This window comes from Monodelphis domestica, chromosome 5 (genome assembly GCF_027887165.1).
Source record: "Monodelphis domestica isolate mMonDom1 chromosome 5, mMonDom1.pri, whole genome shotgun sequence".
Lineage (NCBI taxonomy): Eukaryota > Metazoa > Chordata > Mammalia > Didelphimorphia > Didelphidae > Monodelphis > Monodelphis domestica.
In genome coordinates this window covers 62,565,230-62,585,465 of record NC_077231.1, presented here as the reverse complement: position 1 = coordinate 62,585,465, position 20,236 = coordinate 62,565,230, and the positions used below count along the sequence as shown (strand labels likewise).

General features: G+C 35.5%; 1 protein-coding gene across 2 annotated transcripts in view; it reads right to left on the bottom strand.

Annotated features, from left to right (window-relative positions):
- METTL25 (methyltransferase like 25) overlaps positions 1–20,236 on the bottom strand; it is a 157,919-nt gene that overhangs the window by 44,038 nt on the left and 93,645 nt on the right. For both annotated transcript variants that reach the window (XR_472405.3, XM_001364103.4), the window contains exon 6: positions 6,033–6,127. Coding sequence is in view for 1 of the 2 variants with exons in the window: in XM_001364103.4 (XP_001364140.1) it covers positions 6,033–6,127 (95 nt within the window). In the remaining variant the exon portion in view is untranslated. The remainder of the gene's footprint in view (positions 1–6,032; positions 6,128–20,236) is intronic.

Below are 20,236 nucleotides of genomic sequence, written 5' to 3'. Positions count from 1 at the left end.
GCTATGTGTATCAGGTAACACTTACTCAATGATCAAAACTTAGGAGACCCAATAGGGCAAGTCAGATGATGGAAAAACTTGAAGGAGGTTAAAAGGTGAACTAATACTCAATGGTGTAATAACAAGAGGCCAAAACCTCTCTTTTTATGACGTCACAAGTCCAAAAATTTCTCCAGAGGGTAATCAGGAGACAAAAGAGCTGGATAGAATGCATATGGTGTCACAGAGCTGTTCCCAAATGCACTGGAAACCAAAAGAGTTATCAAGGAAGCCAGGCAGGCAGAGCAGGGCAGGTGGGCAACCATGTTCCCATTGTAGACTTTAAAAGATCTTATGGAAAGAGAACCAATCTAACATTTGTTAAAATGAAATTAGAGAGTACCAAGAATTGAGAGTTTTTTGTTTGTTTCTTGGTTCTGACTTTTTTTTTCTTTTTTGATGTTCAGGATGAATGCTCTGGTATTAGCTGATGTTCTGGGTAGGTTTCCTTTGCTTTGGCTTAACCATGAGATAAAGGGGTTACAGACTGCCTCTTATCACAGGAGTTGCTTTGTTCCAAGACTGCCAGGGTATTATATATGGAATGCCTTTAGGCTGTAGTGCTGACAAGCTTATTTTTAGAAATTATAAGAATTTCAAAATGTGTATACACTGTAGTCATTAGAATTATTTTGTGCTAAAAATGGAATCCTAATGAGGAAAATATCTGATGTTCTTTTATAATTTATAATTAAGCGGTTTTTCTTTATAGTCTAATCAATTTTAAAATTATTTTGGCTTGATTGAAGTAACTTTTTAGTATTTAGTTTCTATTTAGGACTCAATATGAACAATCAATACGATGGTATGCACAAAGATATCCTTTTTTTACATTTTAAAAAATCCATCAACTATTAGTAAAAAAAAATTAGACTTGGGAGGAAAAGGCAACAAATAAAAATAAGCAAAATTTGTTTCATTTTCTCAAGTGTATCTGGGACAATAAAAAATGTCAAGGTCCATTTGAATGAATGACAGAGACTGATATTAGTGGGGATATGCTCTGATTTCCATAATGCATAGTGTTTTGCATATTCACCTGTAGAATCTAGTTCTAAAAGTTAGCTAACTCCATAAGGTCATCTTTTTTTTTTAAACCCTAAACTTTTTTCTTTACATTAATTCTAAACAAAGACTAGGCAATGGCAGTTAAGTGACTTATCCTGGATCACATGGATAAGAAGTGTCTGAGACAGCATTTGAACCCAAGACCTCCTTTTCTAGCCCTGGCTCTCAATCCACAAGAACCTCTTAGCTCCCCATCATAACGTCCTCATGATGAAAATAAGCCAAGATAAATGCTAAGAGAATACCCACCGTAGCTTCCCTTGAGGAAATTAAATCATCTGGAACAGAGGCACTATGTCTTTGGGTACTGAAAAAATTGGCAGAGGGCAGTGCTGAAACATTCTCACTGATAGGTAATTGAAAAAGGAAGAGGTCCTGCCAATTTTCAAGAGGAAAGGGAAGAAATTCTGTAAACTAGAGGCTATTGAATTTAAGCTGAATGCCTGGGAAAAATTCTCTAATAGATCATTAAAAAGATGGTTACTGAACATCTGGAAAAGACAGAAGCAATTACAAAGAACAAGTCATGTCAGATTAATTTTATTATTTACCTTTGAGATAGAGTTACTAAACTGGTAGACCAGGGCTTCTATGAATACATTTTGTCTGGTTTTTGCAAAGGATGTGATAAAGTAATTTATATTATTCTTTTTGCAAAGATGGAGAGACATAGAGGACTAGAGAGTAATGGAATCTGACGGGTTCTGAATTGGGGGGATGGCCAGATTCAAAGAGTAGCGAGTCTGATGGTTTGATGCCAGTTGGCAGGAAGTTTCCAGAGAAGCACTTTGGGCTTGTCCCTGTACTCTTCGTTTTCTTACGAGAGACCGAGATAAATGTACACACAGTATGCCCGTTTATTTGTGCACAACAAAGCCCTGTTGCAGAGCTGACACACTGGATGACAACGTCAAATTCCAAAAAGAAACTGCCAGACTAGAGCACTGGGCTGTATCTGACAAGAGAGCAGTCAGAGGGAACAAATACAGCCTTACAATTGGGTTCAAAAAAGTAAGTTTATAAGAACAGAATGGGGATGAGGGGAACTGATGATTAGATAGGAGTTTGCCTGAAAAAGATCTGGAGATATTGTTAAACTGCAAGTTCCCTGAGTCATCAGCATGAACCCAAAATAAAACAAGACAGAAACAATGAGTATGACCTTGGGCTGCATGAGGAGAGGCACTGATTCCAGAAACACAGAGGTGACCATCCCATGGTACCTTGCTCTGGTCAGATGAATTTAAAATATTACATTCAGTTAGGAGCATTGGTTCTGGGTTAGGAAACATGTGGTGAAGAGCTTTTCATCCCAGCCATAGGAAGATGGATTGAAAGATTTAGGACTATTTCAGTGGAAGAAGAGAAGATTCAGGAAAAGGGGTGGGACATGAAAGTTGTCTTCATATATCTGAAGGGCTGTCACATAGAAAAATGATTGGACTTATTCTGTCTGGCTCCAGGGGGCAGAATTGGGAATGGCTCATAGTGTTAGGGGAAATATCCAAGAGTTGAATGGGCTGGCTTAGATAGAAGCAGATTTCCATCATTGGAGGTATTCAAGGAGAACTCCACTGATGATCAATCTAATACCTCCTAAGAAAATCTGTTCAACTTGGAAAACTCTAGTTATTAGTAAGCTTTTCCTCACATGAGCAAAAATCCTGTCTCCCTTTCACTTTAATTCATTGGTGCTCACTCGTAGGGCTAAGCAGAAAGAATCTAGCCCCTCTTCTACATGACAGCCTTTCAAATACTTGAGGCCAACTGCCATATATCTCCAAGGCTACACATGCTCAGTTCTTTCAACTAATCCTACTTGTAATTGTTCCAGTTGCTGAACATCTTTGGTGAAATGTAACATTCAGAAATGAACACAATCCTCCAGGTCTGGCTGGATCAGTCCAACAGAACCTCACCTCCTTCCTTCTGAATTCTGCCTTTTAAAGCAGCTTACAAATACATCAACTTTTTATTTTTTAAATCCTTCTCTTCTGCCTTAGAATCATGACTATGTATTGGAGGCAGAAGAGTGGTAAGGTCTAGGTAATGGGGGATGTGACTTGCCCAGAGTCAAACATTTAGGAAGCATCTGAGGCCACATTTGAACCCAGAAACTTCCCTCTCTAGGTCTGGCTCTCAATCTGCTGAGCCACTGTGCTGTCCCCCAGACTTTTTTTTTAATAAAGGGCCTCTTATTCAGCAATGAAAATTATTAAAGTTTCCTTGAAAGATACAACTAATGTGACTCGGTCTGACCATTCTAGAAGGCAATTTGAAATTATGCCCAAAGGGCTATAAAAGAATGCATATACCCTTTGATCTAGTAATACCACTAATAATAATCTCCTAAAGAGATTTAAAAAATGGGAAAGGACCTGTTTTATGAAAATATTTATAGCTGCTCTTTTTCTGGTGGCAAAGAATTGGAAACTAAAGGGCTGTCCTTCAATTGAGGAATGGCTGACCAGATTGTGGTATGTGATGGCGATGGAATACTACTGTGCTGTAATGAATGATGAACAGGATGATTTCAGAAAGAGCTGGAAAGACCTAGGTGAGATGGATAGTGCCAAGCAGGAGCTCTTCATTTTATTCCTTCCATTTTGAATTATGCTCAATAAACTCTAGGATCACAACATAGTGAAGATCCAGAGAATGTGGAGATTATGATCATGGAGAACCTTTAAAAAGGGGGAAGGTTTTGGAGAAGGGACTGATTCTTAACCTTTTTTGTGTCATAGACCCCTTCCCAATTTGATATTATCCCTTTTCATAATAATGTTTTCTCTTGCATAAAAAAATGTACAATTACATTAATATAACCATATACAATACATAAATATTATATATGAAACAAAGTATATGTATAAAATATAAATATAATATACAAAACAAAGTTTATAGGTGCCTGTTCCTAAGCTAAGGATTTGTAATTTTGATGTTTCGAGGACAATTTAATTTTATCTCCTAGGTATCTCAGAACCTGATCAGTATTCATTTGGATGACTCAGAGCTACTGCTGAAATTGAGGCTAAGTATGTACAGACAGAGTGCCCTCTGCTGACCAATGGGGATATTTTAGGCCCTAAGAAGGCTTTCTTCCACATATATTCTTGAGGGAATAAGGGGAGAAATGTATGTTTTGACCGCTGGGTATGTGGATCTCAGGCTAAGAAAAGAAAATTAGCTGGAAAGGGAATATTAGCAATCCCACACCTGTACTGGGTTACTGACTCAAGGAAAGCACCATCTATTGGGCAACTTGAATACTACATGCCCTAGACAGCAAACATGGTGACACATGGATAGGCTTATGGTGCTCAGGACATAAACGAATTTGGGCTCCTTACACTACTAAGTGTCCCAAGGATCATAAGCAGCAGCAAAATAATACAATGTTATTCAAGCACTGATTATAATAATGACATGAAAACAACACTAAAAGGCATGAGGTTAAATTCAAATGAACTGTAACGATCAATGGTAGAACTGGACATCTGATGGCCAAAAACACCCCCCTCCTCTCAGTAGAGAAGATTCCATATGCCCTCAGGCCTGCCCACAATGTTTGCTGGTGTTGCTTACATGTTTTCCTTTATAGTAAGGGAAAGTTCAATGGGAAAGGGGAAAAGAAATTAAAGGAAAATGATGGTGAAGTAAAAACAAAAGGTAACATTTTTAAAAAGAAAACTGGATCTGTAGCTGGGGTATTATCACTATCTAGTAACCTTATTTAAAAAAGTAAAGTCTAACTTGACATAACCTGTTCCTGAAGTTACACTACTTATTAATGATCACCATATCCTTTTGTAAATGTTTATGAACCATCATTTTAATAGTATGTTCTAAAATTTTATTAGAAATTTAAGTTGTTTAATAGACTATACTTTGAATGTTCCATCCTTTTTAAAAAATGAGAATATTTATTCATCTCCAGTTCACTATTATTATTCATATTATTTATTATTTAAAAGATCAACTCAATCATCACATCCAATAGCTCTGTTAGTACCTTGAGCTGTAGTTTGTCTGTACCTAGTGATTCACACTAATTTGTATAGTTGAGTGCTACCAGACTTTAGGCTATGAGAGCCTCCTCATTAACCTTTCAATGCATGCTTTCAAATTTAATCTATCAAAATTTAGCATTGGTATTAGACTATGTATAATTCTTCTTTTCTTTATTATGTATTCTAAGATGGGGTGGATACTTCCTCCAAAAGTTTCTATCATTTTCAGTTGACCTCATCATTTCCTCTCTTTTCTGAAGAAATGTTTATTTTGTACATTCTTTGTAATACTCACTGTAGGTATCTAGGGAACAATATCATTATTATAACAGTGCTTGAATAACACTGTATCATATTGCTGTTGCTTGTGATCCTTGGGAGCCTTAGTATAAGAATCCCAAATTGGCTTATGTCCTGATATTAATTTTAGGTACTAGGTTACTGATCACGGTTGAATTAGGCATTTTATGCTCTAATTTAACCAGCAAATATTTGACCTTTTAAGTAGTTTCACAATCGTTATTTTCTCTCTGCTTCTCTCTTCACACACACACACACACACACACACACACATTCACAGCCTTAATGTGAATTCATTTAAAAATGTTTTAGAATGATGTTAAATTAATCTGGTGATTGAGACTTGACAGTTGATATTTTCTACTGAACATTAAAAATAACGTAATCTAGATTTAATTACAAATGATAACCATAACATCATGTGCACAATGTATAAAGTTAGAAGGTTAATCCAATTTTTCTCATAAATTATGATGTACAACAACATTTAATGAAAATACTCTAAAGAATCTGTGATATGAGTCATAACTTTAGGACAATAAGCCAAGGACAATGAATTCTGTAACATCTGGATAAAACTCTTAGTAAAGGGGGGAAAAAATAGAACCATACCAAGCATGCTGACATTCTGGCATTTCGACCACAGCACCAGCCCTCTTCCTTTAAAAACTGGCACATAGGAAACCCCCACATTTCCAGAGTGTAATCTAGAGATAGACGAAGAACAATACAGATTATTTAACTAAAATTCTTCCTCTTTCACTTAATGTAAATCATCTATTGAGAAAGTAAATCATCTATTGAGAAAGACAAACAGTAGTTAAACATGGTAGCAGTGATGTTTAACAGTTCATTCCAGTCCATTAACTAAAAGCATATTAGTGTTATGAAAATGGTATTTGCTCAAAAACAGCTGTTTTGTGTTTAAGCCCCAGGTCTGAAAGCGACCCATTTGCCAAAATTATTTCTCCAAGATTTAGCAAGGGCAATTTAGTACAGAAAGAATCTTCATATATGATGAAACTAAACTTAGTAAGCAATAAGTATTTTAAAAAATAATGCTGATAAACAGCCCATTATTGTATATTTTGATGTATAGATTAAATATATAGCATTGATATCTAATATAGAAAACATCCTGCTGCCCTAATTTTTTTATATAAATGACTTCAAATATTATTTTTTGGCAATCCATTGTTGAAACAATTTTCACTCAATGTTGCAAGCTATTTTATTTTTAGCTATTACATTTGCTTCCCAGAAAAGTCCAGCTGCAAAGATGTTTATTTCTTCATGTTGCAGAGGCTCCAAACTATGATTCAATTTGGTTCAGATGCATTAATGATAATTAAGCCAAAACAAAAATTAATATTCAGTGTTTAATACTGTAGATCTATGCTATGGCTAACCTACTAAAATTACATTGCAATCTTGATGTTCAAAGCTTCTATGTTGACTTTTTAATTACATAGTAAGCAATTAATATATGCTTGCTAATTGACTCTAAGAAGACTAGAGGCTACCTGTAGAAGTTTTGCTTTTATTAACCTTAGTTAATAAATTAGGTGTTTCAATATAAATGATTTCTTTTGTAATTCTATGTTTTTTATGTTATGCCTTTAAAAATATTATTCTGAAAACAGGTCCACAGCAAAACTAGAGTTCCATGGAACAAAAAAAAAGTTTAAGAAACATTGATGTTACTGAAATTTAACATTTATTTCAATTAGTTAAAAACATAATTCTGAGAAAGAGTCCAGAGGCTTCACCAGATTGCTGAAAGGGTCCATGATATACAGAAAAAACGTTAAGAACCTTCAATTTCTATTTATCATTTCATTAATGCTCGAGACCCTTGTATAATAATATGTGATTCATTTTTATTACATCTGTAAGGAAATAGGCTTGTTGTTTATTATCTTATTTTTTAATTCATTATTGTATAATGAAACCTACAAAAAGTTCTATTCCAATGCCTTGGAGTTGTGAAGGCAATCCTTGATTCTCAAAGGCCAAGGTAGCAACAGAGGGTCTCTCAGGTGTGAATGCTTTGAAAATTATTCCAGTAAAAGACCATATGTGCTTCCTGAAGATCAATCTAAGAAGGTATAGAGAGGATCATCACCAGCAGGCTCAATTTAATTCATGGCACTACTCTATGCTCTGGAAATACAAAGACAAAATGAAAACCCATTAAAGGTTCTTTCTATTTTTTATGAGGTGGAAGAAGGAGAGGAGATACAATATTCAGACAGACAAATAAATATAATTTGAAGTAAAATAGAGTATTAATAATTGGAAGGATAACGAAAGGCTTACTGAAGGAGCCAGCATCTGAACTGAGCCAAAAAGGAAGTTAAAAAAAAAAAAGTTCTGAATCTTATTTTTCTTTAAACCTTACCTTACATCTTAGAACGTGTATTGGTTCCAAGGCAGAGGTAAGGGGGGTTAAGTGACTTGTCCATGGTCACACAGCTAGGAAGTATCTGAGGCCAGGTTTGAATCCAGGACCTCCTGGTTCTTAATTTACTGAGCCACCTATCTTCCTCTTTATTATTTTTTTAAAAGCAACTCCTTTTTTATTACTATGAATGCCACAAACATTATCAAATAGGAAAATTCACTAAAAGAAAGGAAGGAAAAAAAGAATTAATTGCATATGAAACCACTTCTCCCTACTAAGCAGTTTATTTTTTATTTGTATATTTAAATTAAATGAGATAGTTCCAACATTCTCTTGCTATATTCCTTTCTGAACTTCTTTCTACTCTCTTCTCTTTATTAGTTTAGTGATTCCTTAATGTTCCTTTTTTTTTTAAAGTATTACCATAACTCCAATCCTTCAATCTTTCTCAGCTCTTCTCCCCAAAATAAAAGAAAAATGACTGATTAAATAGCTGGATGAGTAAATAAACAAATAAGAGCCCTCTTTACCCTTAATAAATTGGGCCACACAAAACAAACCCACAAAATCATTATACCTGGAAATAAATGTACTATAGTACAACTACCTCCCTGCCATAAAGTTGGAAACATGATTAATCAGACAAATAGGTGGTACAATGGATCAGAAGCCGGATTAGAGTCTGGAAGACCAGAAGATGAATCATGCCACATAATTACCAGCTATGTGACCCACAGCTTCTTATCACCTCAGATTCCTCATATATAAAATGCAATCTCTGCCAGTAATAAGGTTTTTTTCCTTTACAATGTTATAGTGATATAGACTGTTCTTGTTTTATTTCATTCTACATCAGTTCATACAGGTCTTTCCATGTTTCTTTGATTGGTCCACTTAATAATTTCTTATGGAAAAATATTACATTACATTCATGTATTATAATTTGTTCAGCCATTCTTGAATTGATGGGTAGCTTCTTCCCCATCTCCTGTATTTTGATGCAACAAAAAATGCTTCTATAAATGTTTTTGTACACACAGGTCCTTTCTGTTTACTATTTACTACTCATCTACTACATCTACTACTACTACTACTACTACTACTACTACTACTACTACTACTACTACTACTACTACTACTACTACTACTACTATATCTATAAAACTACTACTAGCTCTATTTACTATTCCTCTGCTTTGAGTAAAACTCAACATTTGGGGAAACTATGGCATTTGATGACTTTTAGATATCTAAAATCATTGGAAAAATAAATGTGTTAAAATGTGTCTGTTTCAGGGTGAATCTTTGGGTCATTAAAAGTACTTTCTCAAAATTTCTAGAACATAGTAAGCACTCGATACTTGGTATTTTCCCCCATTTATTTATTCGTTCAATCACTCTTAAATTCATGAAAAGGCCAGTGCCATTTAATGTCTAATTTAAGAGATGTTTTCTTTGTCATTCTTCCATTTAAGACCTGGGTTTATTCCTCAGACCAAGAGAGAGGATTGCCTTTTGGATATAGTTGTTGCTTCCCCAGGGTCTTGAGCTAATGTTCCTTTTTGGGGAGAGGTATAGTTCTCCCCAAATCTTCAGTCCTGTTCTTTAGTGTCAGAAAGCAGACAGACCTGATCTAAGTAGTAACAATTTTAATTGAGATCACCCAGGGAAGGGAGGAATGAAGGTATTGGGTGAGGAGAGTGGATAGCAAGAATCGCCATTTACTGACAGAGTGACCACCCCTAAATCTCAGGGGTCCAGGCTCTCAGTCTCAACCCCTCTTCTGGTCAGCTGCTGGGTTTGTCCTGAGCCAATCTGATTAGGATGATGGAGTTCAGGACAAATTGGGGACAGAGGGGTGGAAAATAATCCTTGAAGAGGATTGCCTCAGTAGATGGCTTCTTTCAAAGTCCAGTCTACAATTTTTGAGCTGAATAAGAGATTCAGGGGTTCACTAGGAAGTTGATGTCCAGGGGGATCCCCAGACTCAGAGATCCTTTTCTCAGGCTCTCAGCTGGAGGAGTGCAGTTGAGCTGGCAGTTTTAAGTTCCCACAGCTTCTGATCTCTCCCTGGAATCTTGGTTTTTTTCCTTCCTGTCCCTCCCCCATGTGGGCTGCTTCTTACTCCACTGGATTCAATTTCTCTCTTTTGTATTTTCCTCTCTTACGTTTCTAACTTCACATCATTTGTGTTTTCCTTTTTCTTTAATCATCATTTACCACTTGAGTTTAGGACATCATGACCTGTTGCCTACAGTATCTCAACTGCCACCTATCTGGTTTCTCTGTCTCAAGTCTCTCAGCATTGCAGTTTATTCTACACAATGCTGCTAAAGTAAATTTCTTAAAGCAAAGATCTGACTATGTGACTGTCCTACTTAAACAAATTCACTGGCTTCCTGTTGCCTCTAGTATAAAATATAAGCTTCTCTGTTATATTTTTAGCCCTACAAAATCTGGCCCCAGCCTCACTGGATGTTACTTTCCACCCTACACTCTTAAATATTAACAAACTGATTTTCCCTTTATTCCTCCCTCATGATCCTCCTTTTCCATCAATGTTCCCTTGCACTAGCCAACCTCATACATGGAATGAACTTTCCCTTTTGCTCATAAGTACCCCTCTTTTTCAAAATACTGAGACATCATTTTGAGTAGGATACCTTTCTTGGTTCCCTACTTACTAATATCACTCCTTTTAAAATGCCTTGCATTTAACTATTTTGTAATAACTATGTATATGTATTATTTTATATTTATGATGTATTATTTTTCTGTGTTCTTAGAATGGAAACTCTTTGACAGTGGAGATTGTTTCAGTCTTTGTACTTGAACCTAGCATAGAGGAGACATTTATTATTGCTTAATTAATGTTAAAAAAAAATGTGAAATTAGCCATGCAAATCAAATTAAAAGTTTGATCTCTAAATCTCTGGTCTGATTAGGTTCACATCTAGGCTTATGGCTGAGCCAATTTCAAGGAAAAAAAACCCAACAGAACAGTGATGGGTTGGCCTGGGTTATTTATCCCATCACTATGGTCAAGTATTAGGTGCTGAAAGGTGTGGGGGGAAGGATGGTTAATTCTGGAGTAGTTTATTTTTACACTTTAATTTGTTGCTTAAAATAGTCATTTAAAATAAATGATCATTAATTTACATGAAAAACTATTAAATGCACAATACTGTATTATTTAAACATGTTTTGGTAAATACTATTAACAAATTAGTTTCAAAGTAAATGAATCCTTCCATTGAAGACTCTCCCTCCCCCTTTCTTGCACCTTTTTTTTCTTTCTTTCCCTGAGTTCTAGGCTCTGCATATGTAGTTCCAGCTGTGGTAATTCCTAACTAAACTGAAAAGACTGTGAATGTGGTCCAAGGGATGAATCTTTATATTCTTTTGAGGAACAGACGACCAGTTAGCTAATTATTAGGATGCTGGTTATTAGCTGACAATTTTGTCTGGACCAAATTATGAGAAAAAAGAGAGCAATCTATTAGTTAGGAGCTTCACAGACCCTTTAGGCTCTCTAGTAGAAGCTGAAGTGTTGGGGGGCAGTTGAGTGGCTCAATGGATTGAGAGACAGGACTAGAGATAGGAGGTCCTAGGTTTAAATCTGGCCTAGGACACTTCTTAGCTGTGTGACCCTGGGCAAGTCACTTACTCCTCCACTGCCTAGCCCTTACGGCTTTTCTGCCTTGGAATCAATACACATGATTGATTCTAAGATGTAAGATAAGGGTTTTAAAAAAAAGAAGCTGAAGTGCTGCAAAAATGGCATCAGTTACTTGAATATAAACGATGTTTAATAAATGTTTGCAGAAGTATACCAATTAGCCTGTGAGGCAAGAAAGGGTGAAAAGAAAGAATTAATTTCTCCTTTTGGCTACAATTTTTTTTTTTAGAATATTTTCCTGGCTACCCCTCTATGAATATTCCTTTATCTATCTTACCAAATTCAAGGAATATATTAGAAAAAATTAAGTGTTTAAATTCTCAAAACCAAATAAATTTTATATTCAGGACACTTTTTCCCACTAACTTTGGTTCTAAATAGGAAACCAATGTTGCTCTGAGGCATCTAATTGTATATACTACACATGGTAAAATAAAAGAAAGTACAAAAAACATTACATTTCTCAAAATGTTTTAAACTAGCATTAAAAGTTTTATTGTGACATTGGCAAAAATTATTTACAATTTAAAAATATAAACTAAAACAAAATCTCACTGTTGATTTGTTTTGAGTTCAAGTATATTTTCTACATTTTCAGCCTCTTAAAATTACTAATATGAAGCATGGATAAAAATGAATGTATAATTTTCAAGATGTACTATAAAAGTATAGCAGATAAAAAAGGAAAACAATTATTTCTAATAAACTTTCAAAACATCTAATAATTTAACATCCAAATCTGTCTTCTTAAAAGAGATCTGCAGAGCACTATTAAATGTCTTCTCAAAGTTGAGCTATTCATGTTTCCTAACACTATGAAGTAAAAAAAATATATACCAGAAAGATATATAGTACTGTTACGGTGTGCCTACAATATGGCAAGTGAAAACACATGTCACATTATTTATATTATTAACTTAAATCATTGATGCATAACATAAATACTCTCTTAATAGAGCAAAAATTCTTAACTTGGGATCTCAGTTTTTCAGTATAATTCACCATATATTTTGTACACTGAAAAGCATTATTTGAGAAGAGATCCATATGCTCTACCTAACTGCCATAAAATACATTAGAGTTTTATTCAATGGCATATTTGATCCTTATCTACAAAGTTCTTAGGAAGAAAGCCTGTGAAATAGTAATAAACAGATGGTAATTTGACTATCGTGAAAAGAATCAAGGTAAATATGTCTTCAAATAAAGTGGAACTTCAGATTCCAACAGTATAGAGAAAGTTTTGCTCTTAGAAGATTATACCAAGAAAGTTCCTGCTCCAAACTTCCTCATTTGGAGAAATGAGTAAAAAAATCTAAGTAAGGACTGTGACCTCTTAAACTAGTTTTACAAAATATATGCTATTTAGTTTGGTGTGCATGAATCTATCAGCTGAAATACTTGCTAGCAAATTTGTAAACACAGATTGCTTCTATATTTAAATACAGTTCATTGACTCTACCAAATAAATGTAAAATTTGCAGCCAAAACAAAAAAGAAAATATCAAGACCCAAAGCTAAAAGTTAGCATAAAAATAGGCAAATGTTTTTATTTGTGTTTATGACAACATATGTATGTAAAATGATTTGTCAATTCCCAAAGATATTTGGTACACACACAAAATGATGAAACACACACACACACACACACACACACACACACACACACACACACACACACACACACCAAATAGGATTATAATACTACCAATCCTCCAATTGCTGATCATCTTAAAGATTAGCCTAGGACACTGATAGGTTATGTGATTAGTCCTGAGTCATGCAGCTAGTATATGTCCCAGCAGGAATTGAAGGCAGGTGTTCTGAGTTCAAGATTAGCTCTCTTTTCACTATGCAAAATTACCTCTGTGGACATCTGGGTACAATCAATGTCATGTGCTTATCATATTACTATATGATGGAAGCTTCTAGGGAGCTTTTGGCTATCTGTGAATACTTAACATGTAAAAAAAAATCAACTTTCATTTTAATATTGTCAAACAAAATGTGATAGAGTACAAAACAATCATTTTTACTGTGATATTTATATCTGACTCTAATTTATCTCAAAATAAGATACTTTCTAGACTGTTCCAATGGATTTACTATACAATAAATAGAAGAGACTTCAGCTCCATTTTTAACCTACAATTAAAACAGTCTCCCTTTTTTTCCCTATAGATAGCTACATGCATATTCTGAGTTTTTATCATATTCCTCTACAGGTATTCAAAGGACTGAAAGATTAGGTTATATATATATATATATATATATATATATAAAATGGAAGGGACTATTGATTTCAAGGTAGACAGAAACCATCTAACTGTGATGAGAACAAAATTTGGTTTGAAGCCATTACCTCACATAAAGCAAAAAAAAAAAGCAATAAATAGTCTGGGACAAAATTCTTAATCCTTTAGAGAGGTTATCTACTTCTAGATGAGCTAAGAGTCATATATCTGGATTTCTAAAAGGGCTCAAGAGCTGAATGGTTTATTTTTTTTCCCATTACAAAGCATCTACTCATTATCTTCTATTATCTAAACTATTTGCAACCACTGTGTTTTCACTCTGATTTGTTCCATATTTTATATGTGGATGTGTTTAACTGAGGGATCCTTTCTTGGATTTTGTCTCCTGTTTTTCTAGATGTCTATACTGGTCATTCTTCCTATATTGTCAGTAGTGTCTGTTATTTTGCCATCCTTACAAGCCCTTGTTAGTTGTATTCTATCCCCAACCAGGAGCCCTTCATTCCTATATTTTAAGCCATGGTCCAGAAACCCATATCCTATTCTTGGTCATCATGTTCTTAAAAAGAACTTTATTTCCCAGATTTTTCCATTTTCCTAGAAGCCTTCACCTTTACTGGATAGTAGTGATGAAGATTCTACACTATGACCAGGTGAAATTTATACCAGGAATAGTCTAATGGTTCAGTATTAGAAAAATCATCAGCACAACTGACCATCATCAATAACAAAACCAACACAAATGATATAATTATTTTAATAGAAAAATCTTTTGACAAAATATACTTATTCCTATTAAAAACACTAGGAAAAATGAGAATCAATGGAACTTTTCTTAATACCATGAGCAAGCATTTTCTGTAATGAGGATAAACTTGAAGCCTTCACAATAAGATCAAGGGTGAAGCAGGGATGACCATTTTCACAACTATTATTCAATATTGTGAAAGGCTTAGCTATTCCAGTCAAGACATTGATACAAGACAATTTCAAAGGACTCAAGACAAAGACAGAGAGAAGGCAGAAATACTCAAAATGACTTTGCTTCTGTTCTTTTTTTTTTTTTTACCCAGAGGAATGATCTTTAGATTGGAAAGGACAGAACAAAAGTGGTCTAAGAGGAAGTTGAAATACTAAGGGAGAAGATAGGAAGAGAGGACTGATTTGCTTTCAATAATATTCATTCATTTAGGCCCCAAAAATTAGATCATTAGACTTACTGAAAGGACTACCAGATATTAAGGACTGAATGACTTCTAGGATGTTCCAAAAATCAGAGGGAATAATTTTATGGGGAAAATAAGATGGATTCATCACTATTTATGCTGGTAAACTTCATTTTGGCTTCTTGAAAAATTCTAGAACATCTGATTTGTAAGTATTTTAAAAGGGTCATGATGACAATTTAAAGTTACCTTAAGACACATAAATGACAAATCACAAACTAACATTTCTCCCCCTCCCCCCATAGCATCAACAAATTGGTAGGATGAGGGGAATGCCATTCATGCTATATAAGTGGTTTTTAACAAGGTAATCAAAGCATGTTATCCTTATGTGTATGATGAAGAGATAATGGGTTACATAAAAAATTAGCTGTTACAAAAGTGAAGAAGATTTAGGACTATTAGAGTAATCAGTCTCAAGAACAGTATTTAATGGATTGACAGCAACTTGGAGGAAAGTTTTAGCAGAAGTTGCAGGCTATGTTCTATTTTAAATTGTGTTTTGTTCGAAATAAAGATTTGTGGATCAATGACTTAGAAGCATTTTCAGATGGCATACTTATCAAACTGAAAGACAAAACAAATCCAGGGGGCACAGACAACCCACTGAATTATATAAGAGGAGCCCAAAAAGATCTTAAAAGGCCGAATTTACTAAGATGAAATTTAAGAAGGATGAATATAAAGTCCTATAGTTGGTTCCAAAAAATGAACTGAAAAAGTACTAGGAGAGGGGGATGTGGGTAGACAAGTGATCCTGTGCAAATGATTAGGGGAGTCTTGATGGACTGTAAGCTTTATAGAAGTCATTTTGAGGATTCCTGATAAGGTTGTTGTTAGTTGTTCAGCTATATCTGGCTCTTTGTGACCTGATAAAGACTGTCCATGGGATTATCTCAGCAAGATACTAATGGTTTACCATTGCCTTCTCCAGTGTGCTCTCATTTTAACAGGTGAGGAAACTGAGGCAAAGGTTAAGTGTCTGAGGTCAAATTTGAACTCAAGATCTTCCTGACTCCAAGTGTGGTGCTATATCTACTCTACCATCTATTTGCTCCTCACAGAAACCAAAATAGTTTATTCAGTTTTAGGCTGCGTTAATAGAAGTATAGGAACCAAAATGAAGGAATTAACAGCCATACTGGATCCTAAGCAGGTGGACCACATCAGGAGGATTGTGGCTAATGCTGGGTGCCACACTTTAAGAAGGATATTGATCAAGCTGCTGCTGCTTGTCCAAAGGAGGAGAACAGGAAGGACTGTGGGGTCACTGAAGACCATGCCATGAAAAGACTGGGTGAAGGAATGATTATCTTGGGGAAGAGAAGGCTGGGGATAGGAGGGGAGAAAGGATGAGAGCACTTATCAAATACCTGAAAGATAATAGGATTATTGATTTTGAACAATAGGCATCTTCAAGGCCATCCATTCCAACTCACTAAATTTTATAGATGAGGAAATCATGAGCTCTTCTATAGAAGTAGAAGTCAATGTGTCTTAGCCCCAGAAGGCAGAGCTAGGAAAAATGGGATTAAATGCAGAAAAGAAGGTCTTAATTCAATGTAAGAAAAAAAAAAACTACTTTACAGCTAGAGCTGTCCAAAAGTAGAATGCGTTGATCTTTCTTTTGAGATGGCAGTTCCTCCCTTTAAGTGGGGGGGTCACATAACTACTTAACAAGAATATTATAGATGGGCTTCCTCAGCTTATACAGATGGGACTAGGTAACTGCCAAAGCCACTTTTAACACTTCATTTTCATGATTGTATTACAGATCCTTAACTTCTTTATGTAATGAGTAGATCATCATAGCGTTTCTATGTTGATCAGAACAGCAGAATTCAAGCTGTTTAAGAAAGAAAAAAGGCAATTTTGCAATAATTCTTGAAGAGAATTCTCCATATGATGATATTTTTCCTAATGAAGAAAGTTTCTCATTTATGGATCATGAGTTCTCCTTGGTGCTAGAATTTGTCCTGGAAAAAAGAAGAGATGAGAAGGGAAGCATATATGTGATTCCTGGGACAGCTCAGAAAGAGGGCTTTTTTAGGCTTCAATGACTGCACTGCAGCTGCTAAGGGGTGTGGAAGGGTAGAAGTATACTTTATTGGGGGCAGCTGGGTGGCTCAGTGGATTGAGAGCCAGGCCCAGAGATGGGAGGTCTTGGGTTCAAATCTGGCCTCAAACACTTCCCAGCTGTGTGACCCTGGGTAAGTCACTTGACCCCCATTGCCTAGCCCTTACTGCTCTTCTGCCTTGGAGCCAATACACAGTATTGACTCCAAGATGGAAGGTATGGGGTTATATTAAAAAAAAAAAAGAAGTATACTTTATTGAACCAGGCTAGAAGTGATAGTAGAAACACTCCATAGGGTCCTGTTGTGTATGGTAGAGAGGATTTGTCAAGGGTTATGTCCCTAACAGGTTAGGCCAGTGTTCTGTTTGCTTTGATTTTGATTCTTCACCACCACCACCACCCCCTTTTAGAGGTACTGAAACTCACTGATTAAAAAATCTCCCTTCAATATCCTTGTGGAGTATCCTATACTGCTACAGCTTGGCACAGTCCCACTTGTTAACTATTAGCTTGATATAAGTGTGCATTGGGGTAATGTCAGGGTCTGAGGAAAAAGGAAGGTATGTTGGAGAGAGGGGCAAAGCTGAACCTGAGAAGCCACAGCAATAGACCAGATCTGGGGGTGAGAGACAGTGAATAAACTAGGATGCCTGCCAGGCTGCGAGCCTGAGGGACTGGGATGGGATGGCCTATCCAGGAACAAGGAAGGAAGGAGGTGGGGAGGGTTCAAGGGGTAGGTAGTGAATTCCATTTTGAACATGAGGAGTTAAGATATCTACTAGACATTCAGTTGGAAATACCTAAAAGGCAGTTGGAAATGGAAGACTGGAGGTCAAAAAAAGGTGAAGGAAGAAGAGTTGGACTTGAGAACCATTGGCGTAGAGAATGTAGCTAAATTTATTGGAATTCATGAGATTATCAAGTGATCTGGAATAATGGGAGAAAAGATCAGGACCAGACAGAACCCTGTGGGATATCTATGGTTGGAAGGAATGTTCTATATACAAATCTGGCAAAGAAGACTGAGGAGGGGGCAGACAGGTAGGAGAACCAGGGGAGAGTAGTATCATAAAACCCAGAGAACATCAAGGTGAAGGACAGAGTGATGAGAGGTTCAATTGTGGCTCTGCCATTTTATTATCTGTCTAATTAAGAAAGTCCTGGTTAAGTCCAAGACTCGGGCTCTCTGATTTTAACTTCCTTATGTTTAAGATGAGAGGGTTAGACCAGATGTCCTCTATCTAAGGTCCTTTACAATTCTAACTTAATGATCCTATGAACATTACAATAAAATATTATGTAAACATATTTACAAAATAACTGTACATAATGAAAATTAGTTCAGATTTATATACTAGATTGATAAGATGTAAAAAGAGGAATTTCTAAAGCTTGTTCTAAATTGTTTTTGAAGTATCCTGTCAGACAAAAACTCCTATCAATTTCATATCTTCAGTGGAAAGTTCTCTTTAGTATTTCTTTTAAGTGTATATTTTCATTTTCTTTCTTATGATATGTTCAAAGTCTTTTCTTTTTATTTACTGTATTTGCACAAGAAGCAGATTTTTTTATGTTGGACAAATACAATATGCATGAGCATCAAAAATCCCATTTTTTTTTGGTCACAAAAAATAACGAGGTGCAAATTAAAGAAAGAAAGAGGCAAGAATATTTGAAAGCTCCATTTCTAACCACTTCTAGGCAGCACTAGAATACCCTAAGGCAAAAATAAAATCAGTGCCAAGACTGTAGAAAACACAACTGACTGAAGATCAGATACAGCTGTCAGTGTGAGGTAATTGTGTATAGGCTGCCAAGCACATCTAGAAATTTCTGTATGAATCCCATACTTATTGGCAAGGATTGCTTTGGGACTCAAGCCCAAATCAAACAGTGAAGGGTAATGTGATAGAGCACCCAAAGCTTAGACACAGCTGAATCCATCAGGCTGGTACCAAAGTCTACTCACTGGCTAGATGATTACAAAGAGCAATACCTAGGAAGTAGACACCACACAAACAGCTTCTGATATATATACATATATATATGAAGAAGCTACAATCAGAACTAAGAAAGGGGTCAACAGGAAATGAATTTATCTAGTAATTGCTAGTCTAACTCTAAAAATGTATGCATTCTACAAACTGGGTTATTTACAGTTGTTAAAGTGAGCATTTAGAACTGACATTTTACTATTCATTATGGTCAAGTTATTTTCCATAAAATCTCATGCAGGGGTAGGGAAACACATTAAAATACATATTGGTATATAGCACAGAAGTACAATTGTCCCAAATTCTTAGTTAATAGTCATATTCAGGAACATTGAAGGAATAGTTACTTATACAAAACCAAAACAAAAGCAATATTTAGGGGAAAAGAGGAATAAAAACATATATAGTTAGTTATACCTGTGTCTATAGAAGTGAGCTAGTCTTTGAAAAGAATATAAATCTCAGCTATACTCAGAATTTGTGGAAGGGACCTTACATGCTATTCTAACAAATACCCTCATCTTAAAGGTAAAGTAACTGAGACCCAGAGAGATTGATCAATCTTTTTCAGGTGACACTGCTCCTTAGTTATATAACTAAATTAAACTAGGGTTCAAACCCTGGTTTATTGCCTCTAAGTATTAATATTTATCTAATCATAACCGATTTTTACCATAACATAATACCATGTCGACATCAAACCATGTTTTCCCATTTGACTAACCTCTGCTTTTATGCTATGGTTTCTCTTCATTTCTCACTGAGTTTTGGCTGGCAGCAATTAATACTTTGTCACTAAGTTTTCACACACATCTGTACCTTCAGTTTCTCAATCAAGGATTTGGAGAATAAGAAATTAAAAGCAGCAAAGGACGTTAATTTATTTTTTAATAGCTATAAGACTTCATTTTATGGGAAATGATCAGCCTTTTGGACGCACTCTTTGATGCTGTTTGGAAGAGTGGGTCATGATGTGCACATGTTTTGGTTTTTTTTTTTAATCCTTACCTTATCTTATAATCAATACTAAGTATCTGGTCCAAGGCAAAACAGCAGTAAGGGCTAAACAAACTGGGGCTGAGTGGGGCCCAAAAGTCAAACAGCTAGGAAGTGTCTGAAGTCAAGTTTAAAACCAAGACCTCCCGTCTCCAGGCCTGGCTCTCTATGTTCTAAACCATCTA